The sequence below is a fragment of the Typopeltis vanoorti genome, chromosome 13 (genome assembly GCF_054136105.1).
Source record: "Typopeltis vanoorti isolate ZY-2024b chromosome 13, IOZ_Tvanoo_1.0, whole genome shotgun sequence".
Lineage (NCBI taxonomy): Eukaryota > Metazoa > Arthropoda > Arachnida > Uropygi > Thelyphonidae > Typopeltis > Typopeltis vanoorti.
In genome coordinates this window covers 82,537,502-82,565,378 of record NC_143561.1, presented here as the reverse complement: position 1 = coordinate 82,565,378, position 27,877 = coordinate 82,537,502, and the positions used below count along the sequence as shown (strand labels likewise).

Here is a 27,877-nt window from a genome sequence, read left to right as displayed (position 1 = left end):
GATTCTCCAGCACCAGGTCCATCCTCTATAGCACCATCTTCATCATCATCTTCCAATTAATGTTAGCCTAACTTCTTGCCTCAGAAATGTCCCTTCCAGTAAGCAAGATATTGATGCAATATTATATAAAATATTATTTTTTGAAATTTCTCCTATCTAAACTTTTTGTATCAGTTTGTTTTTATGTTCTGTTTGTTTGAATTAAAAGAAAGAGCACAGTAGTTTCTGCAACTTATTATTACAGTACAGGGGTATTATTATTATTATTACAATATTACACTGTATCATTATTGCTACATGTGAGCCATTATAGTATTGTTATTATTATTATTACCGCATATGCACTGTTCATCAGGGATCCGAGTTACAAGACATTCTCAGGAACATGTCTCGTTCGTAACCAGGGAACTGCCTGTAGTTCGAATTAAGTCCTAAATCCTATTCTTCCCTCTTGTAGCATGCATTACATTGTTGATATGAAACAGTTGTCAAATAGATCGAGAAAAAAATCTTCCACAAGCAGAATATCCATCTCGTAATGATTGATCAGTAACAGATATATTAAAATCTCACATTATTTTATTATATATTTTTTTTTATTTTATTAATTAATTTATTTTTTTTTGCGGACATGTGTAATGCAGAGCATTACACATGTCCGTAAGGAGATGTGCTTTGCATTATGGGATACTAAGGCAAGTGATGTGAAGTCTTGGCTTCCTTATACAAGTTACCCCAGTCCTGAAAATACTTCAGGCACAAATTATTTTTGCTTACACTTGGATAAAGGATTAAACCAAGTATATAATTTCTTGGTATCTGTAATTTATCCCATTATTAGATGTTTATTTTTACTTTGACATTTTAATGACAAAGTTTTGCATTATACTCTGAATTGTTGCCTCTTCTGTAACAAACTCCTAATTTCTTCTTTAAGTTATTAAGTTCAGCATCATGGTGTACAGATTCACTAATGAAATGAGAATTATCATCATTGTCAAATTCCTAATATCTACCCCTTGAGGAGTGTATACAGGATACTGTGTGATAGTACCACGTGATTGTTTGCATTATTATTGGTTTTCTATGTTAAAGATACCAAGCAATTTTAAACCTGGTTTTACTCCATTTCCCAAGTAAGCAAACAGACAAACAATTCAAGTTTGCACCTGCAAGTATTGCAAGTCTAGCTGACCCTGCACGTAGTGCAAGACCAAGGCAACTCATGGTAAAAGTAGAATAAGCTCTGATCACTAATCTTAATAATTACCCATAATGCAAAGCACATCTCCTGGAGGAGATGTATGATGCTTTGTATTAAAGGCAAGGGGCCATTACCCAGACCGGTTTCGACCTTTATTGAGGTCTCATCAGTGGGAGCCAGGCTAGAAATACCACCCAAGGTAAAATACTTTCTACATTTATATCTCCTCCTGAGATTTTTATTTAATAAGGTTAAAACACCTTATGGTAACTTGTTCTGGTAAAATATAAGCTCTGTATTACTAAAATCTTGGTATTTCTAGCCTGGCTGCCACTGATGAGACCTCAATAAAGGTCGAAACCGGTCTGGGTAGTGGCCCCTTGCCTTTAATACATAATGGATTTGGGTTATAAAATATTAGCATGGATAAGAGGATGGCTGACTAACAAATATCAAAAAGTTGTATATGGGAGATTTGAGTCTGCAAGATTTAAGGTAACACGTGGTGTACCACAAGGATCAGTGCTTGGTCCACTGTTATTCAATCTGTACATTAATAATATTGGGAAGGATTTGACAAGTGACATACAGCTATTTGTTGATGATGATGCAAAGATAGGTAGGGTTATCAGGAATGTTGCTGATGCAGTACTTGCAGAATGATTTAAATAAGCTGGAATTGTGGGCATGGGAAAATGGATGTCAGTTCAATGTCAGTAAATGTAAAGTCATTCACTTTGGTGTGATTAGACATCCAGTGTCGTATTATATTGGTGGGATAAGGCTAAAAGAAACTGATGAGGCTAGGGAACTTGGGGTGTTAATAGAGAGGAAGTTGAACTTCAGGGGTCATGTGGCAAAGATTGCAAATATAACTCAAAAGATAATTGCAATGTTGAAACGAATGTTCACATGTAAAGATAAGAATGTCATTTTGCTCTTTACAAGGCCTTGATTACACCTCACTTGGACTATTGTGCACAGGTCTTGTCTCCTGGTTTCCGTTGTGATTCTGATATATTGGAGAGAGAGAGTACAAAGTAGAGTGTTAAAAATGATATCAGGATTATGGAATACTGATTATGAAGAGAGATTGAGAATTTGTAGACTGTAGACACTACCAAACAGGAGAAAGAGGGGTGATATGATTGAGACTAACAAACTTCTGAAAGAGTCATACAGGATTTCAGTTGATGGAAGTTTTCAATTTATGGAGAGTGGGGAAAGGACACGATGGCATTCCTGGAAGCTGAGAATGAAGGCCGCTAAGAAGGTGGTGAGGGCTAGATTTTTCTTTCAGAGGGTGGTGCGTGATTGGAATGGATTGCCATTGGATGTTGTGAGTGCAAGCAGTGTGAGTGAATTCAAGAATAAGTATGAAATCTGGTGTGTGCATGTGTGTGTGTGTGCGCGCGTCCGTCCGTCCTCCCTCGATGCATCTGACTCCCGGGAGGTGTCTCTTAATAATAACAATAATATACACCAGCATTGATTGAAAAATCCAATGAAATGAAACCATCCAACATGATCCACAATGAACGACTGATGAATAACCTGGCAGTTTATTCACAAAGCCACCACTTGAGTTTCTCCAAACTTTTCAGTGGCTTATAAGTGGTGTGGTTGGCTAGGTAATCTGCTGTGGAACAAGAATGATGAAATCCATATTTTTGATCACTAAGTAATTGGTGAGTTTCCAAGCAAGGAAGCAGTTGGCTGTTGATGACGTTTTCCATTATTTTTGAAAGTAGTGAAGTTAGAGCAGTAGGGCAATAGTTTGGTTGCCTTTTATCTCCTTGTTTTGGGAACTGACTGGATAAAAGTTTGCTTCCAAGCTGTAGAATGATGCCAGATGAGTATGATAGTTTCAAGAGACAGTACATTATGGGTGTTCTGGAGCACAAGCTTTTTAATACAACTGGAGGAATACCATCAAGGCCAGGAGATGTATTTCGTGGCTACCGAGTGTTTTTCTGATGTTCTTCTGGCAAAATTTTAGAGGAGGCATACTGTGAATAGTTCATATAATAGTGGGAGGAGATTTCTCTTGTCATCTCTACAAGAACTGAAGAAAAAACTTTGGGGAGGAACGAGAAGGCTTGAATGCCATTAGGACAGGAGACAAGCCTTGTGCATTTGGCTCTTGCAAAATCTGCTTAAATTGATTTTGTGAGATGTAAGCTGTGTGAGAGGCTGGAGTTTTTGTCTAGAACTAATGGGCATGTGCTGAATTTTTGGTTTGAACTGCTTTGCCACAGCAGTTGAGAACCACACTTCGGATAAAGGTCAAGATCTTTGAGTGGATTGGGATATAAAAGCGCTCATCCTACTGAGAATAATTTCTTTTATTAGATCAGAGGAATGGAAGCAGTAATCACACCATGGAAATGAGACAGAGAAATCCCAAAAGTCGTCCCATTTGGCATCATTGTAGTGACATAAGATGTGAGACTGAGAATGATTGAGAGAAGGACAAACTATAGAAAATTAAGTGTGGGCAGACTTATCCATGCTTAATTTTCTACAGTTTGTCCTCTTCTCAGTCAAGAGGAGAGCTAACATCAACAGTATATTTAAAGAGAGAGAGAAGACCAGAAAAGGTGGAGGGCATTGTATGTCCTCCAGTGGCCCATTTTAATCCTTTATTTTAATTCTTTACCTAAGCATAAGCAAACAAAGGAAATATCTTCATGATTAGTCTACTTCACATCAGTTGTTTCAGTATCCCCATAATGTTTTGCATTATGGGAAGGGCCACTATCCAGACTTGTTTCGACCTTTATTAAGGTCTCGTCATTATTATTAACTGAATATTATATTATACCTAAATAGCTGAAATATTTTACTTGTTCTATATGTTTTACATTAAGAATGCAGTTGATGTTTGCCAGATTCTTATTAGTATCATTAATAGTCTTTTTATTATTGATTTTTATATCAAATTTATTACAAAGTTACAGAATTCTGAAGACTTGTAATAGACATATTTAAGATTATAACATCATCTGCAAAAAATATTTACAGGGCCAACATGACTTCCACTACTGATATCAAGTTTAATGTTTACTTTCTTTCATAACATGATCCATATAGATATGAATAATGACAGAGATAACTTACGTTGAATCATTGTTTTACGCTTGATTTCACATCAGACCATCATCCTGTACTTAAATATTTACAATGTGTTTTGTATGAACTAGGAAGTCCTCACCTGCACTGCATGTAAGAAAAAAGGGGAGAGTATACTTTTAAAAATAAAGTACATGATGATCCTGACAACCCAAAAATTTGGCCTGAACCACATTTGTTCTTTCCCGGTTTTCTCTTTCACAATTTTACTTTGCCTGTTCTCAAGATAAAATTTATGCTTGCATAAATCTTATCTGGAAGAGTCAGTAGAGAAATTACTCTGTAATTCTCACATTTAGTTTTATTTCTTTTTTTGTAAATGAGTACTATAAGAACTCTACTTCAATCATCTGGATTCGGCATGTCTGATTGAATATCATCTACTTCAGCTACCTTTCTCATTTCCAGTTTCTGATGGTGTTTTTCTTCTCAAGTATTGTTAGTTGCCCCTGATTGCATTTATATTGTATATTTCTACCAATGTTCTGTAACTCTCAGAAGTATCGTTTAATAATTTAGAGACTTTGAAGAATTTCAGCTTTCTTCCCCAAGATTTTTCTGGAGAAAAAAAGAAATAATGATTAAAGTATATTGGTGGAGAAATTGGTTAAATCTGGAATTCAAGAATGGGTGAGCCAGTATAAGATAACTTGTGAAGGAGAAGTATTACCCTAGTAATTTGGTCACTTTCTACAATAAAGAGAGATAGTTGAGTTGGATAAGGGAAATGTCTACACTGTAATAATGCATTTAACTCCTGTCCTGTGATACCACAGGGGAACCCTTTTACACAAATTAGAGTGAACGGGGGTTCTCTTATAAGAAGATGGTGATAAATATCAGGGAGTAGTAAATGTGGAGCAGAATCTAGGAGAAGGCACTCATTCACTGATGTGCCACAGAGTTCTGTGCTCAGACCTATGTTGTTTAATTTGTATGGCAGTGATGTTGGTGATGATATGAGAAGTGCCTACAAAAAAAAGAAAAGAAAAAAAGTAATACAGAGATTCTACAGGAAGATATGAATAACTAATATGGGTAAAGAATTTGTGGCTGCTAGCATAGTATTGCAAAGTGTAAGATTTGCTGACATTACATGCTGTGTATTACAGTGACAAAGTTAAGGATTTGGAAGTGATAGTACACAGGGAGCTGAAGTTCTGGGGGACATATTGCAGAAGTGAACAGAATAACACAACAGATCACTTGGATGGATAAGGATCGTTATCTCGTTCTATGATGTCTTGATAGGTAGAAAAGAGATGATATAATAGAAGCATATGTTACTAAAGAAGTTTTATAGGCCACGTGCAGAAGAAAGTTCAATTTATGACAATAGGGTGTCAGTTACCCTTAGAAATTGAGTGAAGGAAACTGATTAGCAAGAATTCAAAGACTTAAAGCTTGGAGATTAGCGAACAGGTGGAATAAGTTTTCAGAGAGAGAAAAGTACATTGTCAGTAAATAGGTGTAAAGTGCAGTATGATAGACAAGTGAATAAGGATTTTGGAACTTAACGAGATGCATCAATAATATAATTAGTGGTAGTGGTGGTAGTAAACAGAAAAAAGAGGTTACAGGTCAGTTAATAAAGATAATATGAAAAGTAGCATGAGAATTGGAATAAATAACTAATTACTTGAGCAGACGTAATTCATGTGCTCTCTAACGGAGTGAGTAATGAAACATCTCAAAATTAATGTTTCTTTTTTTTTTTTTTTTTTTTTTTTTCATTATGCAGATTTAGAAATTATAGCGGATGGGAAATTTATTATTATTACTTGTACTTCCATGGAATTCTAGGACTTATCACAGGAGTCTATTACACCATTTACCGAATTTGTTTTTGTCTGTTAATTGCATTTGTTCTCTGACTAGTTGCTTGTTTTGTGGAAGGAAATACTCAAGAGTCTGGGCGGGGGATTGCTCCTTTGATATGGGAGGTTTAGTAGCTTTAAGTGAGAGTGGAAAGATGTGTTTGCATTGTGTAGGAGAATCAAGATGTACATCATGGTTTGGATCATGAGCTAATAATAACAAACTTGTTTGCAATATGGAGTTATTTGTGTTGACCCATAGTTAGTACTTATTCTAAATTTATCACTATATAGTTAAATTAACTAATTGTGATAAATTAACCTATGTATATGTGACTCCCAGCCACAGAAAGTTATAAACCTATAATGCATTAGTACCATGGGGTGTCTAAGGAATTTTTTCTATTTTTATTAATTTTATATATTTTTTGCATTTTATTTATTTTACATAATCCAGAATTCCTACTCTTGAGGCTAAACAGTTTTTCAAGCCACTTCAGACATCAATGAACAACACAGTAGTTTCACAGTGGGTGATGAAAATCATCTTCTGCCTAAAGACAGTCACTGACATTCATACCTACAGCCAGATTCAAACGTAGTCTTTTAGTCAGAGAGTGGATATGCTAACCAGGTCAGCAAAATGTGCATGTTAGTAATAGCCATTAATTTAACTAGAGATGCTGTACTGTTTCATCTATTTCACCTTCTTTGACATAGTTCTTTGTTATAATATTACACCATTTACCAAATTTGTTTTTATCTGTTAATTGCATTTGTTCTCTGACTAGTTGCTTGTTTTGTGGAAGGAAATTTTCCAGTGAAACAATCCAGGCACTACTTGTATCTACCAGCAAGGCACGCAATGCTGCCTACTAGTTTTTGGCTTTGCACCCTCTTTGCCACTGTGGTTGAGTTTTGGTATTTGTATAATTCAGGATGCTGCACCAGTTTTAAATTTAGTATAGTTTACTAATCATTCATCAATAAAATAACTGCCATGGTATATTTTCTAGAACTTTCACACATTTCCTTTTGTCATTTGTTGTCAGAAATTGTGTATTAGTTTAAATGATCCAGTCATCATTTTCTGCAGTGATGATACTACCATCATGAGGCACTGTCATATCCTTTTGTGCTCGAAAGAGCATAACTTGAAACTTTTAATAATAATATTATTAAAATATATGTTATGCTTCTTATTGATTGGTCTCAGAGTGGGTGATGAAATTCATCTCTTCTAAAGACAGTTACAAACATTCATGCCTGCAGCAGGATTCAAATGTAGTCTGTTGGTTAGATAGCAAATAATCATTTGTTAATCTGTATATGCATACCTAGGGAAAAAAAACTTGCAGTTTAATTAATATCAGATATTTTTCTTTAAAAATAAAAATAATTAAGAATTATGAGAGTTACAAAATATATTATCAAAAAATATCACATCCTCTTTAATTTACTTTTTTGTATATGTTATACTTTTTTTCTTCTGTTTTTTTTTTTTCCAGAAATTGCATAATGGGTAAAAGAAAAGCCAGTAAACCTCAGAAATATGTTAAACAATCAGATGAGGAAGATGATGAAGATGATGATGATGACCATTCTGATTTCTATGATTTAGAAATAGGTATGATGCGCAGCTTAGACTGTAGTACTATGCCTTCATCATCAAAGCTTTCAGGAGGGAAATATTGGAAATCTGGATGGCAACATCTGCCAGAAAATGTTCTTATATCACCAAATTCATCACATCAAGTAGAGAGGATATGTGATTGGAAGAAGGGATGGCAAAACCTTCTCTGTAAAACAGATGTAGAAAATGGAAGCCACAGTGTTTCGAGCCATTTACAGAAAACCAGAAAACCAGTTGTAAGTGATAGTACTCATAACCTTAGGATTAGGCAAAAATATGTTACTCCAAATGAAATGCTTATACCTGAAAAAAGCGATTTTTCACCACATTCAAATTTCATTCACAGTAGGTCTTATGAAGATAGAAGAGAAGATTCTAATGATAAAAATAGCAAAAGCCAAGATGAAGATATATTGAATATTGAGCAGCCAAAAAGGCGAAGAAAATATGTGACTTATCCAGCAACATTTAGATTAGAAGTGGTAGAATTTGCTGAAAAGAATAGCAAGAGTGCAGCTGCTAAAAAGTATAATATATGCGTTGAGAAAGTTAGCATGTGGTGTAAAACTAAAGACAATATATTACATAAGGTTAGAAAGAGTGGTGCATCTTCAAATTCATTTCTTGATGACAGCCAAGAATCTTATAAATTTGACACATCAGAGACAAATAATCAAACGGATACTGTAGAATCCATAAATAAAGACCTTAAACCAGAACACGAAGAAAGTGACCATAAATCTGAGCTTGAAAGAGATGAAGTGTTAAATTTATCTAATGAAGGTGTAAAGGAAGATGAAGAAGAAGAAGAGGAAGAGGAAGACAACATATTAGGTGTTCTTGAGAGTGAGCTATCAACTAGACAAGAAATTATTTTTCCACCTAGTTTTAAGTTTCATGTAATAGAGTTTGCAGAGCAGAATGGAAAGGCAGAAGCTGCAAAAGAATTTTGTATACCAGAAAAAAAAATTAACCTTTGGTGCAAAGCAAAGTACTTTATCATGCAAAAGGCTCAGAATATAGGAGTGCAAGATTGGGAAATCGAATTATATATTACTCTGAAACATTGGTTGGATAAAGGAGAAAAAGTGACTGTTGAAAAATTTCTTCAAAAAGCGAGCAATGTTCAGCTTCCGCATAAGCAAGAACAGAACATGACTTGGCTAGTAAACTGGTGTAAATTGTTTAAGGTGTGCTTCAATAGCAATGTGGATGGTATCCCAAAGGTATGTTGTTGTTGTTTTTTAACTTGAATAAGAATTTGCATAAACTTCACAGCATATAAATTAATTAACTCTCCATTATCTTCATTATCCATCAGTTAAAGAAAGAATTGAAAGAGCATCTTTTTTCATAGTTTACACTAAATTCAAGGAAATGTGTATCAGAAACTTGAGACCACAAAGTGTGTGTGAAGTATTTGTCACACAGATTTATGTATGAAGTCAGCTTAATTTGAGCTTGTACATATATAAATACATTGACATAAATATTAAGTGATGAAATCACACATAAATATAAGCTTCATGATGAGTAACTTATTTAATTATCATGCATATATTTATGAAGGTTAAATAAATAGTACTGTAAATCAGTTTTATAAAGTATTATAAGGGAAGATCAATAAGTAAGTAACAAATGCTTATAAAAAAACAAAACAAGTGAAATACAAACCTCAAAAAAACATGTATTTCTTCATGTAATTTCATTCAACATTTATATACTTGTCCCAGTGCTTTATTGGTCTTCAAAACCAGCAGTGTAGAATTGTTTGTCTGTTATCTCAGCCATCCTGATCATCACCAAAATATTTGCCGCCAAGATACTGTTTCAGCGAGTCAAACAGTTGAAAGTCTCCACAAGAAATGCAGAACAACCATTTTTAACAGCAAAAAATGGCTCCAAAACATGCACATCTATCACATGCACTGTCGTCGTCATCATCATAGACTGTTCTGCTACCTAGTGATGCATACTTTTATTTATTTGTATGGGGGTTCCCTCCATTTCTATACTGAAACCTATTCACTTTCATTTCATTTGTTCTGCTTTTGTTGCTTTGGTTTGTAAATTACTGACTTTTCCTTGTTCTACATGACACCTCCAAGGACTCATTGCTTGTCTACACTACTTAATTCTCCATCTACAGGCAGTGTCACTATCCACCATCTACTCACAGTGCCACCCACTGTTACTAATAGTAGTTTTGTCTGTAAATTGTGTGTTCCCTGGTTGAAATGCCAAGTTTCCTGTAGAAAAAACACTGCTACCTAAATATGTGATCAGCTAACTCACTTTCAGTTGAAAAAGTCTATATAAAGATTCTTCACATCATGATGAGAATGGAACTCAGATCTTTTCCACCCAAAATGCGCATTGTCTGTTGTTCTTCTAGTTGTACTATAGAGGCACTGTTTCTCTGTGTGTTAAATTTGTACTGGTAGTCTTTAGTATTGACTGCTATCATTTCCAATAAACAATTGTTAGTGTTTTCTTTTAAATAAAAAAAAGGCACTAAATTTCAGTAAATGTTATTTAATCCTTTCAAGAATACATATGATATACAGATTTTGTATGTGGTCTCTTGGGAAGGAAGGAAAGGGGGGCGGGGAAGAGAGAGAGAGATTTCCACCATTTAATTAGGATACATAATTCAGTTAAAGATTTCCCTTTCAAACTCAACAAATAGGCATTCCCACTCGAAACTTTCTAACTGATGGTGAAGAGGTACGATAAAAAAGTACACCACTTCTTTCAGTCTCTGACTAGTAATTTGGAATCAAATTATCCATCTTCTCTCTCTCTCTCTCTCTCTCTCTGTCTGTGTGCGTGCGCGTGCACATTTTCCTCCCAATAGTAACCCTACCAGGAGGTAATTTATTCCTACATGCTCCATTGCATACAATGCTTATATTACTTGTAGCTTACAAGTACTGATTAACATTTATATTTATTTTTTTGTATCAGTATTTATATTTTTATATATCCATATAATTCACACAATATCAGTAATTTATGTTAGATTACAAGCACTGGAAGTTGATCTTATTGGCAAATTTAATTAATTCTGAGTAATACTTTTTTAATAAGTCTCTGTTTTGGTACTGGCCACTTGTCTCTGGAAGTGATGACATGTTGTATTAGGGGCATCCGGATGGAATCCAGTAGCTGACAGTCGTAGAGTATGTGGTCAACAGTCTGTTGAAGGTGTGGACAACAAGTGCATGATGGCGATTCCAGGATATGGAATCTGTGTAAATAGTGTCTTAGTTTTCCATGGTCCATTAGTAGTGTGGTTAAACCTGGAGAAATGGAATGTCTTTTCTGCCGGAGTCTGCTTCTGATGCTTGGCAAGAATTCTTTTGTAGCTGATCCGTTTTTTTTTTATGTCTTCCATTCTTCTTCCCACAAGTCTAGGCTTTTCTCTTCTGCAAGTGTTTTTATAGCAGATTTTGAGTACTTTTGGTATGCGTGTTCACCCAGCAGAACTTGACTTCCCATCCCTCTAGAGTGAGATTCTGAACCAGATTTCTTGTCTGTTCTATTAATGCTATATGGTTGGTTTGGTTTTTTATGCCGCCTATAGTGCTTTTACTATCACTGTAAATTGTTGCTGTCTTTGTGGGGGGGGGGGGGGTGCTCCTCTTCTATAGTCTGCTTAGGTCTTCCTCTGAGTCATTTCCCCTGCAGCTTTGCTTGCCATGCTTTCATTTTGATATCTTATTTTACATTCTGTTAACATGTCCATACATCTGTGTTTCATGGATGATTGTTTTACTCTTAAACTTGTTCTTATTGTTTAGTTTCTTATTTTATGTCTTCTGATTTTGTCTTCTATATTCCTGACAAATCTCATTATTCTCCTACTGATTTTCCTTTTTTACTTAAATTTTTTTTATCTAGCCTGTTGCACAACCTCCCTACTGATGCAGTTCTTCTGAGTTCTGAGATTTTTTCATTTGAGTAAAAACTGATCCTAAATATTTAAAGCTGGCTACTTATTCTAGAGTTTTTTAATGAAGTTTAGTTACACATGCTCTTTGCTTCAAATCTATAATCATAGTTTAGCATTTCTTCATTCCATTTTTAAATTTTAATGGGCTTCTGATTTTGCTATTAATACCACGTCATCAGCGAGAATCAGATTTCCTCAACCGTTTTCTTTCTGAAATGGTTTAGTTTTTACCATGCAGGTCGTGATGATATCATCCATCAGTGGGTTGAGATCATGTCATTGTCTAACCCCAGCTGTTGTCACAAATTCTTCTTATATGCTATTTTTATTTATTTATTTATTCATATGGGGTTCCCCCCTGTTCCTTCACCAACCCTTAGGAAGGGTTGAGCCCTTGTAATGAGGGATTAAATATGTTCATTTTACATATCATCAAATCATTGTTTCTCTAGCTTACTGTAATGTAATTCAGCTTGTCCCCTATATTTGTATATGCTCCAGATGATGATCTTAATATGAAGATTGAAACGTCGGGAAATTAAAAGAGTTATTTATAACACGGTTGTAAAGTCCATAATTTCTAAAACGAATGCTGATCACTGTGCAACACTAAAAGAAAGGATTAAATATATATTTTATGATGGTAAATCCATATGAATTCACAGGCTGGTTTGCTTGTTCAGAGGGATGAAAAACCCGAGTTTCCGGGCAAAAAAAAATACCTTCATATGAGACCAACTAACTCACCTTTAGTCGAAAGAGACTAGGTAAAGATTCCTTACAGACAGGAATCGAACACAGGTCTTTCCAACCAAAGGGCTTTGTCTATACCAGCTGAGTTACAGAGGCTCTTTTTATTCTATTAACAGTCCTAGTAGAAGCTTTGAGCCCTTTCCTTGGATCAAACTTTTCTCCACTCTTTTTTCACTGTACCTATTGAAGCCCCCCCCCCCCCGAAGATCTAAAAAAATGTGAGCTTTTCTTCCAATATTCTTTTTTTTTTTTTTTTTTTTTTTTCACTTATCTTCCTGAAAGTGCAAATTTGATCCTATGCATGTCTGTTTGGTCAGAATACACACTGGCTTTCTTCCAATTTTTATATTCTGATCCTCAGTCTGACTTCTGGTATCTGGAGCTAGATTATTCCTGTGTATGTTAAAAAGTAAAATACTGCTGTGGCACTGGCATAATCTGTTGTCTTTTTTGTAAATAGGGACAGTTATTGAAATATTCCAATCTTTTCATGTCATCTGGTAGAGAAAAAGCCAGCCTGGTTGGCCGAGTGGTCAGCGTATCCGCTCTCCAGCAAAAAAGGCTGTGGGTTCAAATCCCGCCATGGGCATGGATGTTTGTGATTGCCTGTGAAAATACTAGTGGTGATGTTGGGCAGTAGATGGCGTTGTTGGAGATGATGATGATAGTTGCGGTTCGTTGTAGTTGGTGGTTTCAGTGGTGGAGAGAGAGAGAGAGAGTTGTGGAGCAGGTGCCCTTCCTCGATGAGTCTTTGGACTCCCTGGAGGTGTAACATAATAATGATAATAATAATAATCTTTTCTTTCCAAGCAAGCTTTAACACGCAGTTTAACATTTTTGAGGCTATGTGTCATGTCCTGGTGATTTCCCAAATTTCATTTTTAAAACATCCATGTCTATTTCTTCTTCCTTGATTATATCTTAAGACTCTATGGCACTTATATGTGTTGTTATATCATTTTTCTCTACCTGAATGCTTTGGTAACCATGAAAAGTATTCTTTCAATCTCATCATGGTGTCTTATTTCTATCTTTCCATTTGATGAATTTTAGCAGCCATTCCTTCTCTTCTTTTGTCATATTCTTTAAGACTTTATAAAACAGATTCCGATTTTGCTACTGCCCTCCATAAATTCTCCATGAGAATTTATGGAGGATTTTTTGGCTGTTACAACATGTTTTTCACTTTTGTTCTCTGTAGTCTGTAAGAATCATGGTCAGCCCATTGTTTCATTCGTTAGCTATTGTTGCAGAACTTTATTTTTACTTATCTCTTAATTTCTTCTGTCTGGGGTATCTGTTTTGCTTTTCTGCATCATTTGACTTTCTGAAAATCTCTTCTGTTGTTTGGAAGATAACAGGCTTGAACAGTCTGCAACTTTCTTGTGAATCATTTGTTTACTACTTATCTCCAGGGTCTAGATGTTTTGTGTTATCCTTTCCTGGAACAATTCTTTGTTTTCCTTTAATTTTAGTTTATAAACTTTAAGCCTTTCCATATAGTATTTTTAGATAATGTGATGATTTGAAAACTGGAGTACAGTTGCTGTCAGCTCATTTTAGTATTGGCAGCATCATGGTACAGGCAAACTGAAATTTGAAGCAATAATGCTAATGGGAGGCTTAAAAAAATAATAAATAAAAAAAGATTGAAGGATTACTGGTCAGTAGAAGTGCTAATCAGAATGTCATTTTATTAACAATTATTTTTGCATAATAAAATTTTGATCACAAACAACCAGATTGCAGTAACATTCAAAATTTGTAATATTATGAATAAAATGAAATTGATTTCCCAAATTCATGTCAAAATGTAGATATTGGTGCACAAAAATTTACCCATAGCTGTAAACTATCACTATTGTTGTCTGAGAAAACTGATACTAACTATTTTTATATATTGTTTTCAATTTTTATAAAAGTACTTTCATGGTACTTTAAAAATAGCAAAAAAACTGACTTCAGGGACCACACAACATTGGAGACTCACTTTTATATGATTAACAGTTTAATTCCTTGCTGAGCTGCTTACTCATAACATATAATATATACTGGAGGATTAAGTAGGGATTTAGCCGACCAAATTGTATTCTTATTGGTTAAACCAAAATAAAAAATGATGGTACGACATGACAAAATTCCATGCCGGCTGGGGCGTCACCGGTTAAACAAGGCCCCCGTTGTTTTTGCCAGGGAACCAGAGCGAACAGTCAAAAGTCAGCCACTGGAACAAATCTGAAAACAAACCCCAACTACATCACCAGAGTTAAAGATCGGTACTATCAATGTAAGAAGCCTGAATAGCAAAGAAATTGAGTTAGCTGAGGAATTAGATAAGTACCAGATCGACATAATAGGGGTGACTGAAACAAAAAAGACCAAAACTGGTGAGATCTTTCTGAGCAATAAATACAAAATGTTATATTCAGGCAATGACAATCAAGGAAAAGAAGGAGTAGCCATAGTATTCAACACAAAATACGAGGCTAATCTTCTTGAATGGCAGTCAGTCTCAAGTAGAGTAGTGTGGGCAAATATGAGAATGGGGAACTGGACAATGAGACTTATTTGTGCCTATGGTCCCACAATAGTAGAACTTAGTAGAAGTAAGGTAGAAGTGGAGGAATTTTTTGATGCTTTAGAAAAAGCAACTGACACAATGAAAAAGGAAAAGTTGGTCCTTGTTGGAGATCTAAATAGCAGAGTAGGAAATGATTGTGAGACATACAAAAATATTTTGCGAAAATTTGGAGAAAAGAGCAAAGCTAATAATAATGGCAAATATCTGTTGGATTTCTGCTCAGGACATGGACTGGTTATTACTAACACCGTGTTCCAACATAAAAATGTGCACAAATTCACATGGAGAGAAGAGGCAAGGAATAAGAAGAGTCTCATTGACTATGTTATTGTTGATAGTGATGTTTTCTCCCTATTGCAGGACACCAGAGTGTATACAGAGGATTTGAAATTGGAAGCGATCACTATTTAGTCTTGAGCAGGATAAAATTGAATTTCGTATTGAAAAGAATAACATGTAAGAAAGTTTTAAAGCAAATAAAAGTTGAGCAGCTCTCAGATGTGAACTGTAGACTAAAATACACAAGGATTATTGAAGAAAAAATGAAAGAGTTTGAGAACAGGAATCAAACCTTGGAGATTCAGTTGCAAACTCTGAAGAAAACATTGATTGATTCTACCAGAGAGGAATGTGGTGAGGTTGTTTGCAAGGATAAAAAAATCAGAATTCCCTGGTGGACACAGGAAGGAAAAGAAGATAACATATCAAAAGTTCCTGTCAAATAAGTCAGCTTGTGCTCTTAGAGAATACAGAGACAAATGCAAGAATGCTAAACAGTGTGTAAAACTAGCTAAACAACAGTCATGGGAGGACTTTGGCAACAATATAGAAAATAAATACCAAGAAGGTAGGAAAATATTCTGGAGGTTGTTGAAGAAGCTTAGGAATGGAGGAAAGAATGCTGTAAAATGAGTTAGAGATGATAAAGGTGACATGAAAACAGGAGAAAAAGATATCCTTGAAGTATGGAGTAATTACTTTGAAAAATTGCTAAATGAAACAAGCAATGATGACAGCACAGTGGTAAAAAACACTGACCAGGCATGCAGTCAGGAATACATATCCATACTTGAAGTAGAAAAAGCCATCAAAGGCTTGAAATGTGGAAAGGCAGCAGGAGTAGATGATATTCGACCAGAAATGCTGAAGTATGGTTGTATAAAAGTCTTACAGTGGCTGCACTGCATAGTTGAGAAAGCCTGGACAGAGGGATGAATTCCCGGTGATTGGAGTAGAGCTCTCATAGTACCCATATATAAAAAGGGAAATAAAACTGAATGTGAGAATTACAGAGGTATTTCCCTACTGAGTGTTCCTGGCAAGATCTATGCAAGTATACTTGAGAAACGGTTGAGAAGAATTGTGGAAGAAAAGCTTGGTGAAGAACAAGCTGGATTCAGGCCAAATAGAGGCTGTCAGGATCAGATCTTCACTTTACGACAAATAGTTGAGAAAACATGGGAATATAACAAAGATCTGTATTTAAGTTTTGTCGATTTGGAAAAGGCATACGACAAGGTGCCAAGAGAGAAGCTATTCAATACGCTGCAGTTATATGGTGTCAATGGGGCATTATATCAAGCAATACTTAGTCTTTATTTGAGTTGTAAGTCAGCAATTAGAATTGAAGGAAGTACAGGAAGATGGTTTGATGTTAAATCTGGTGTGAGACAAGGATGTACATTATCCCCTCTGTTATTCATTACCTATATGAATCGCATTATGAAGGAAAGTGGTATTCAACATGATATCAAAATTGGAGATGTTAATGTCAGCTCTTTGCTTTATGCGGATGATGTTATACTTCTAAATAAATCTGCTACAAGTCTGCAAGCTTCTCTGACTAAATTGAATAGCTGTTGTAATAGATATGGTATGAAGGTCAGCAATAAAAAGACAAAGACAATGAAAATAGGCAGAATCATTGAAAATGTCAGCTGTGTTGTGAATGGAGAACCTGTGGAACGGGTAAAACATTTCAGCTACTTAGGCACGATTTTTACTGAAGATGGTAAATTAAATATAGAAATAGACAACAGAATCAGCAAAGCTGGTATGGTGGGAAGTCAATTGAATAAATTCATATGGAATAAGAGAGAAATTAGTCAAAACACTAAATTAGCCTTATACAAGACAGTGTTCAAACCAGTTTTAACTTATGGATCTGAGAGCTGGGTCAGAAGTAAAACACTTGACCAAAGACTAGAGACCGCAGATATGAGAGTCCTGAGAGAGATTATAGGTGTGAAAAGATGGCATTAATGGCAATATCGTATTAATATTGCCATTAATGCCATCTGTTGATACGGTACAAAGTACCTTAGACGATAGAAATATAAGATCTGATAATGTTGGAGTCTTGACAAGTAACAGGCTGATTTGGAGGAAAATTGTAGATAGGAAGTTAGTAATGATGTAATTTTTTTCATGTAGTACTATCATATCCTGTACACCCCTTGAGGGTACATGGCAGGAATTTGATGATAATGATGAGGATTAAGTAGGAGAGATGGTGAGTTGTGTGGAGTCAGGTGCCCTCCCACAACGAGTCCTTGGAGTGTCTTATAGTAATAATGCAGGTAGTTCCCAATTTTACAGATTAATTCATTCCTAGAACAAGCCTGTAAAGCAGGAATTTATTTCCTATAGACTTAATATTTAAAAACAGGAAGATACATTCTCAACAATGAAATTTGATCATAGTAATGTTAATGTTAAATAACAGTCAAGAAAATGATAGTTTCTGCTTAAGTGATTATTCATCTGAAGAAATGGAAACATAGCCTTTAAAATTGAGCAAATTATAATAAAGGAATTATTGATGTCATACAAATCATCAGTGAGTATGCATAATCAAATGCATACTCATTGATGATTCGTCTTTGTTGTGTTTTAGTATTAATCCATTTTGGTACATTATTAAGAAGACAGATAAATGTGAAATAAAGAAAGACAGAGAAATGAACGGCAGCACAGCCACTCTGTAATGTCAGCATGGTAACTGCTTTATAGTATGTGAGTCACTGAGATGCTCTCATCTGCCTGAACAGATTCAGAGTATTATATAACTATGCACATGATTTGATATGCCATATTCATGAATGTTTAGCATTTATTTATTGCAATGATGTTCATGTTTTTGATTATTTATTTATTTTTTGTTGATATGTGAAAAAAAGAACTCGTAAACCTGGGAACTCAAAATGGTATTACTCATAATATAAAGTTTTAGTGCAGTTGCATAATCTACAAGTTCTTCCTCAACATCTGTAGCTAGTCTTTCTTAAAATGTGTTAGCTGTGGTAGGCTGTTGCTTTTTATTATTATTATATATAGGCTCCTTGAGGGGAGCTAAGGACACACACTCAGTACCTATCACATCTCTCTTTTAAAACAATCACTTGAAAATGCACTTACATCTACTGGTAGTCCCATTCCTCTCTCTCTCTCACACACACACACACACACACACACACACACACACACACACACACACACACACACCATATGCCATGAGAACCAGGATCTTACATGCTTCTTAACCATGTGATATTTTGATTCTCATGAGGATATCTTTGAAACTGAATAAGGGTGTCATCCCTGAAAATGGAATACTCAGTTTTCAGGGATGAAAATCTTCCTAAAGATTCTTGATGCTGCCATAGGAAAGCAGTTCAGCTCAGAGATGAACCCCCAACCCCTTTAGTCTAGTTGCCACTTCCCTACCATATACATTCATTAAAATTCTTCAATTTTAATGCTGTAATTATTATTTAAACATAATTATTAATAAATATCAAAATATTAATTACCATCTAATTTGGAGTTAAATTGTCAGTAGCCATTTAATGGTAATGTAAACTTATCAAATAGCACTGTCATAGTATCCTGTATGTCCTTTGGGAAAATTTGATGATGATAACATAATTATTCTTCTTTTTACTCACAACAGAACAAATTAATTCTTTCTGAGTGGTTTCTTTTAACCTTTCCAACTAATGGTGAGGACCTTCCTGCTTATGCCTTACTGACCAGTTTTCTCTTTATATTCCATCCACAATGTTTATTTATTTTGTTTTTTAAACTACTGCTTAAAGATTCTATTCATCCATTTAACCAACAACTGATTTATCCTAGTGATTCTAAGTATGTATATGGATACTGCATCCATCAAATACTTCTTAACCATTTCCCATGCACCACTTCTCAGCTACTTTCTGAGATTATCATAATGACCTGTTCTATAGTTCCAAATCATACATACCTTCTTCAGTGCTAGCAGTGTCCACAAGTTCTACACTGCTTGCAGAAACCCTAGCGCCGGCACTGCATATATCATTTCGATATTAATATAATATATATAGTATTATATAATATATATATATATATATTATATTAATATTGAAATATATATTATATATTTCAGATACTAGTATATCTAAAAAGTTTCTGGATATTGAGCAAGATAAGAGTGTTGCTGTTTTTCATTGGCTGTAGCAATTTTTTGTTATAAATGTTCAAGTTTTTTTTTATTATTATTAAAATGCAGAGGATAGTTTGTTTCAGCAGGTTTCCAGAAATTACACTTTCATTTTAATTTTTTTTTGTTGGTGTTGTTAAATTTTTCTTTTTTTTTATTATTATTATTAGCATGTAATTGTCCTTTGTGTTTATTTAAACGTAGATATTTCTTGAAACAGGAAAAACCATGAGCACTTTTTTTTAACATATTGTTTATTAAAACACCACATAATATCATAATAATAGCAACATAAAACAACAATTTTGGTAATTTGGTGGGGATAGCCCTATATCCAGCAGATCTAATTGTGTGGGCACAATTAGATCTGACTCTTCTGCCAATGCATTAGAAAAAAAAAAGTAACAAAAATAAGTTTTTCTATAGATAGACTGTATTGGATACCTGGTATGATATAAAGGTAAACTTGGCCCTACTCACTTCAAAATTCTTGATAAATTTATCACTTTATTTATATTATCTTCTATTACCATTTTGAGGACTCAGTTATTCTGTTGTGTATGTTATTCTGTTCTATTTTTTATATTGAAGATTACCCATTTTATTATATAACAAAATTTTTATTATAATAAATAATTAATTTTCATAAGTCCATATATTTTAGCTGTATTTATGTTGACTTAACTTCCTATACTGAAAAAGATAGTTTGAAATAGCTTGTTAATATTATCAAAAAGTAATACAGTATAATCTAAATCTGCTACCATTATGAACAACCAGAAATCGGGGTAATGACAATCATGTGTTCAGAAAACAGCTGATAATACATTGTGGCTATGTGCGGATTGTTGGTTTTTAAACAAATGAGGAATTCTATTTGCATGTTATGATCGAGCCATATAAATTGGTAAGGAATTGTTATGTGATTAATGTGGAGAAATGTTTCATAGAATGGAGGGAGATATAGGCTAAACTAGTGGCCATCCCCAGGAAGTTGTGCACTTCCTGAATTATATCCAAACTTTAATTTAATTTACACTGAATTATTGTATTGACTGCTATATTTATCAACATAGCAATCAAAATAGAGCACCATACAATGAATTAATTTCCATATCTGCTAAGACTTGTGTCCCTCTCTTATCTGAAATTAACACAGCATTGTTTGACAGCCGGCATGAAATTTTGTCATGTTGTACCATCATTTTGTATATTGGTTTAAGCCAATAAGAATACAGTTTGGTCGGCTAAATTCCAAATTACCAGCCCAACCTCTTTCGCTAAACAAAAGTAATAATTTCATGCCGACTGAGGCGTCGCCCGGTCACACAAGGCCCCCCCCCCCATTGTTTTCGCCAGGGCAAACAGCGAAAAGTCAACTACTGGAACAAATCTGAACGCACACCCCCAACTCAACATCACCAGAGTTACAGATCGGTACTATCATCATAAGAAGCCTGAATGGCAAAGAAATGGAGCTAGCTGAGGAATTAGATAAGTATCAGATCGACATAATAGGGGAGACTGAAACAAAAAAGACCAAAACTGGTGAGATCTTTCTGTGCAATAAATACAAAATGTTATATTCAGGCAATGACATTCAAGGAAAAGAAGAAGTAGCCATAGTATTCAACACAAAATACGAGGCTAATCTTCTTGAATTGCAGGCAGTCTCAAGTAGAGTGATGCGAGCAAATATCAGAAAGGGGAATTGGACAATGAGACTGATTTGTGCCTATGGTACCACAGAAGGTTCTACTAAGGTAGAAGTGGAGGAATTTTTTGATGCTTTAGAAAAAAGTGACTGACACAATGAAAATGGAAAAGTTGGTTCTTGTTGGGGATCTAAATAGCAGAGTAGGAAATGATTGTCAGACATACAAAAATATTTTGGGATAATTTGGAGAAAAGAGCAAAGCTAATAATAATGGCAAATACCTGTTGGATTTCTGCTCAGAACATGGACTGGTTATTACTAACACCATGTTCCAACATGAAAATGTGCACAAATTCACATGGAGAGAAGAGGCAAGGAATAAGAAAAGTCTCATTGACTATGTTATTGTTGTTAATTATTTTTTCTTCCTGTGCAGGACACCAGAGTGTACAGAGGATTTGAAATTGGAAGTGATCACTATTTGGTCTTGAGCAGGATAAAATTGAATTTCATACTGAAAAGAATAACATTTAAGAAATTTGTAAAGAGAATAAAAGTTGAGCAGCTCTCAGATGTGAACTGTAGACTAAAATACACAAAGATTATTGAAGAAAAAATTAAAGAGTGTGAGAACAGGAATCAAACCTTGGAGATTCAGTGGCAAACTCTGAAGAAAACATTGATTGATTCTGCCAGAGAGGCATGTGGTGAGGTTGTCTGCAAGGATAGAAAAATCAGAACTCCGTGGTGGACACAGGAAGTTAAAGAGGCAGTGAAGGAAAAGAAGAAAGCATATCAAAAGTTCCTAGTAAATAAGTCAGCTTGTGCTCTTAGAGAATACAGAGACAAATGTAAGAAAGCTAAACAGTGTGTAAAACTAGCTAAACAAAAATCATGGGAGGACTTTGGCAAGAACATAGAAAATAATATCAAGAAGGTGGCAAAATATTCTGGAGGTTCTTGAAGAAGTTCAGAAACTGAGGAAAGAGTGCTGTAAAAGGAGTTAAAGATGATAAAGGCGACATGAAAACGGGATAAAAAGATATCCTTGAAGTATGGAGTAATTCGAAAAATTGCTAAATGAAACAAGTAGTGATAGCACAGTGGTATAAAACACTCAACAGGCATACGGTCAGGAATACATATCCATACTTGAAGTAGAAAAAGCCATCAAAGGCTTAAAATGTGGAAAGGCAGCAGGAGTAGATGATATTTGACCAGAAATGCCTGAAGTATGGTGGTATAAAAATCTTACAGTGGCTGCACTGCATAGTTCAAAAGGCCTGGACAAAGGGGCGAATTCCTGATGATTGGAGTAGAGCTCACATGGTACCCATATATAAAAAGGGAAATAAAACTGAATGTGAGAATTACAGCGTCATTTCCCTACTGAGTGTTCCTGGCAAAATCTATGCAAGTATACTTGAGAAATAGTTGAGAAGAATTGTGAAAGAAATGCTTGGTGAAGAACAAACTGGATTCAGCCTAAATAGAGGCTGTCAGGATCAGATCTTCACTTTAAGACAAATAGTTGAGAAAGCATGACATTTTATAACAAAGATCTGTATTTAAGTTTTGTCAATCTGGAAAAGGCATATGACAAGGTGCCAGGAGAGAAGCTATTCAATATGCTACAGTTATATGGTGTCAATGGGAAATTATATCAAGCAATACTTAGTCTTTATTTGAGTTGTAAGTCAGCAGTTAGAATTGACTGAAGTACAGGAAGATGGTTTAATGGTATATCCGGTGTGAGACAAGGATGTACATTATCTCCTCTATTCATTATCTAAATGGATCACATTATGAAGGAAAGTGGTATTAAACATGATATCAAAATTGGAGATGTTAATGTCAGCTCTTTGCTTTATGCAGACGATGTTATACTTCTAAATAAATCTGCTACAAGTTTGTAAGAATCTCTGACTAAATTGAATTACTGTTGTAATAGATATGGTATGAAGGTCAGCAATAAAAAGACAAAGACAATGAAAATAGGGTGAATCGTAGAAAATGTCAAATGTGTTGTGAACGGAGAACCTGTGGAACAAGTAAAACATTTCAGCTACTTAGGCACGATTTTTAGTGAAGATGGTAAATTAAATATAGAAATAGACAACAGAATCAGCAAAGCTGGTATGGTGGGAAGTCAATTGAATAAATTCATATGGAATAAGAGAGAAATTAGTCGAAACACTAAATTAGCCTTATACAAGACAGTGTTCAAACCAGTTTTAACTTATGGATCTGAGAGCTGGGTCAGAAGTAAAACACTTGACCAAAGACTAGAGACTGCAGATATGAGAGTCCTGAGAAAGATTATAGGCCTGAACAGATGGCATCAATGGCAATATCATAATAAAAATGAGAATATTAGGAAAGAACTTGACATTGTCAGCATCCAGGAATGCGTTAGCAGAGCTAATCTCAGGTGGTATGGTCACTTAAACAGAATGGGCAAGGAAAGATTAGCAAAACAAGTGTTCTCTGCAAGGTTGGCAGGAAAACGACTCAGAGGAAGACCAAGATATAGGTGGATTGATACGGTACAAAGTGCCTTAGACGATAGAAATATAAGATCTTATAATGTTGGAGTCTTGACCAGTAACAGACTGATTTGGAGGAAAATTGTAGATAAGAAGTTAGTAATGATGTAAATTTATCATGTAGTACTATCATATCCTATACACCCCTTGAAGGTACATGGCAGGAAATTGATGATGATGTATTTTAATAAATTTATGAATTGAGACATGGTAATCAGTCAGGGCTTGTGGACTATAGAAAAAAAAAATTATATGCATATATGTATGGGGCTCAAAAAATTCATTCACCCAAGATATCACCCCCTCCCTTTTTTTTTTTTTTTAATATCACTGAGTAAGTCAATAAGAGTTCCATTTATAAACCAATCATTAGTGCTGCATCTTTTTTTTTTTTTTTTTTTAAGTTAAAAATACAGTTGGGTCTCTTTTTATGCATAGATACATTCCACATAAAACCGCATATAAAAAATCGCTCAAAAAAAACCCAACTTGCATTGAAAATTTAGGGATACGTTCCATAATTTTCTAAAACTGCATATAACCGAAGCAATGAATTAAAATAAATCTAAAATCGCATAAAAAAGTTTATAAAAATTCAGAAAAATAAGAATGCCTAAGTTTGTTTTAAAGCTTTATTCATTTAATTTTATTGAAAGTAACAATTTTTTTTACATTTTTTCATCAGAATTATCATCGCTATTAGATGATATTCGGCAATGTTTACAAACTGGTGCGAAATCACTTTCATCACAGAAGAGGTAGTCAGCGCATCGGATCTGTCTGGTAAAGGCAATGGTTCTTCACAAACAGAATTAGCTTCACCCTCGTTCTGTGCTGATTTTTTTCTTCTGACAATGTAATCAGTGATTAAACTTTGCAGTGCTGGTTTTACTAATTTTTTACACAGCTTGTGATATCCAGACATACAGTTCTTCAGCTCACATTGGAATTTTACTCTGCAGAGGTCGTGGTCGAAAAAATTGCAGTGTAGATCGTGTGTGTATCTGAGAGATACATTCATTACTAGTATGTGCTAAAATGCTATTAAAACTTTAAAAAAAACACTGCAAATATAATACAAGATGGTTTGAAAAATTTTCTTTTGGATTTATAGTGGACCATGGTTCTTTATCAATATATATACAATCATCGACAAGTTTTGCCAGCTAAGTCTGTCTGGCTTCTTCAGGACAAGAAATGGGTACACTAACAGAAGTAAAAACAGTTAAATTAATTAAAATTGAAAAGACACGTAACATTAAGAGTGTGGAGTCTTAGTCATTGTGTGTTGATCGCTTTTTATAGTTTTTCGCGAAGTTGAGTTCTGCTAAGCATAGTGAATTTATTAAGCTCTTCCAAACGTCTTTTAGTATCATGCCTTGATTTCTGTTGAGGTTGTCTCCTGTCTGGAGTACCACTGCAGCGTCTTTAAAGTTTCTACATCTGAAATCTTCTTCAATGTACAGCATGGAGCTGTTGTCCCAATCGATGGAATGGTTCGAAATCGAGAAATGATAAGCTAATCCTGAGGTATCTGTTCTGTTGTTGTTGACATCCCCTATATGTTCTTTTTTTCGGATTTCTAGGCTTCGTGATGTTTGGCCTATATAATTCAGTCTACAGGAACATGGAATGTTATATACATTTGCGTACTTGTAGAAGGTGATGCTGTCCTTAGGAGATATTAACATGTGTCGTGTGGTTTGAACAGGTATGAAGGCAACCTTGATGTTGAAAGACCTCATGATTTTTGCTATTTTTGTTGAAACTGAGCCGGCATAAGGTATGACAATCGATGATGTATACTACGTGACTGAGATGTTTCTATTGAGAATCTTTTGGATTATATTTTTTTATAATCCAAAAGATATAGGTGGATGATATTGATATTAATATCAATATCATCACAGAAGAAAATGGTTTTTCTTCTGTGATGATATTGGTTGCTTTATTTTTAAGCATATGTATAATGCTAAGTTTTTGTGCAGATGGTGAGTAGATTTGAAGTGAAGATAACGTCCAGTGTCTGTAGTTTGCGGTAGATTGTGAGCTTGATTTATCCATTCTCTTGTTTTTTTATGAATGTGTCCAGAAAAGGTAATTGATTGTTATTTTCCAACTGTAATGTGAACTTGATTTTTTGGTGGAAAGAATTTACTTTTTGAAGGAACTCATGTAAGGCATTTTCTGTGTCTTTCCAAATAATGAAGACATCGTCCACGTATCTCCACCAGACTAATGGTTTCAGATTTATTTTGGATAGGATGTTAGCCTCTAGTTTTTCCATGAACAGATCCTCGCAAGGTGGTGACAAGGGACTGCCCATGGCTAAGCCATCAAGTTGTTCGTACATTATATTATTTACTTTAAAGTAGTTTGATTTGATATAATGGCTGAAAACTGAGCAATGGCATGTGAATAGAGATTTTCTATGATCTTAATCACTTCTTCAACTGGTACGTTCGTGAATAATGACACTACATCTAGGCTTGCAAGTATGTCTGTATTTGAGATGTTGATACGTTTTAATCTTTCAGTGAAATGCTTAGAATTCTTTATAAAAGATTCCGATTTCTTTATCTTCTCTTTCAACAGACCTAGCTGGTCTGTTGAAAGAGAAGATAAAGAAATCGGATAAAGAAATCGTTTGGCTAGTAGGTATGTTGGAGAATTTCAACTGTTCCTCAATTGGGCAGAGCGGAACTCCAACTTTATAAACTTTTGGTGCATCATATAAGTGTCAAGGGACCAAATATTAGCAGTTACAATACATGATGGTTTATTTATTTTCAGTTACAATCTAGAAATTATTGAACAAAGAAAAAAGCAACTAAACCAATACTATACTGACATCTGAGTTTGCGGTATCTCTCAGTTACAATTTACTATCAAATATCACTTTCACTTTTGCAGTCAACTCTATCATTCTCATCATCAGACTCGAGTAACAAAATCGTTGAATCTCTTCAACATATGATGGATTATCCAGTCGATATATTTTTCCATCCATTTTCAACGGAAAATAAAAAAACAACTAAACCAATACTATACTGACATCGAAGGTCGCAGTATCTCTCAGACAATTTACTATGAAATATCACACACTTTTACATGACCGCATAAACAGTGTGGAATATCACTTGTAACATATGCATGCGCAGCTATTCATGACCTCCAAGCTATACACTGGATATGTGTAAGAATATTTATATTAAACAGTTTGTTTGTATCTGTCAGATCAGCCGCAATCTCTGCAGGGTTAAAGGCTCGTTCAGAATTTGTGTCATTAACAAGAAAATGATTTTCCAATTTATTGCACAGTTCAAGACCTTCTCAAATTATGTTTGCAGAGAGGAGAACAGGTTTTTTCTTCCGCTTCACTGTCGTTTTCTGGATCTTCGATAATATCTAAAGTTAATCGATATCCAGTAATATCATCGTCACTTAAGGCATTATCCACAAGCAATTCGTCTACATCATTCTGGCTAAATGTATCAAAACCTTCTCCACCAATTTCATGTGCTAAAGAAATGATTTCAGCTGATAATATAGATGTTTAAATGTTTGCACTGTTTGCAACACATCCAGACCAAGCTGCTTTCCAACAGGCATTTAAAGATTATGGTCTTACTTCAGCGATAGCATATGCAACATGATTTAAGCAGTCCAAAATAGAAATTTTTTTCCAAATGTTAGTTGCTGTTAATGATTCATTTTCCATTTTATCCAATATAAATTGAAAAGTGTGCTTAACGTAATATTTTTGTAAAAGTAGCAATTATGCCTTGATCTAATGGCTGAATAATGCTTGTTGTATTGGGTGGAAAAAACACTACCTGCACATTTGGATGTTCTAAATGCAGATGACTTGGTGCATTGTCAACAATTAATAAAACTTTAAAATCGGGAGAGCTTTTTGCTTTATATATGTTTCCACTTCTGGTACAAAGCAATTATTGAACCATTCAGTAAATACAGCAGTTGTTACCCTGGCTTTTGTATTAGCCATCCAATGTACTGGCAGCTGTTTTAGATCTTTGCCTTTTAGAGCACATGGTCTTAGAGATCGATTTACTAGGAGGGGTTTCAACATTAGATCCTCTGATGCATTGCTACAAA

The 27,877-nt window shown here is 34.7% G+C and overlaps 1 protein-coding gene across 2 annotated transcripts in view; it reads left to right on the top strand.

The window, feature by feature from the left end:
• Positions 1-27,877, top strand: part of LOC150100318 (uncharacterized) — a 97,412-nt gene that overhangs the window by 16,837 nt on the left and 52,698 nt on the right. For both annotated transcript variants that reach the window (XM_090402745.1, XM_090402744.1), the window contains exon 2: positions 7,662-9,012. In XM_090402745.1, the coding sequence (XP_090258871.1) occupies positions 7,672-9,012 (1,341 nt within the window). In that variant the 5' untranslated portion in view covers positions 7,662-7,671. The remainder of the gene's footprint in view (positions 1-7,661; positions 9,013-27,877) is intronic.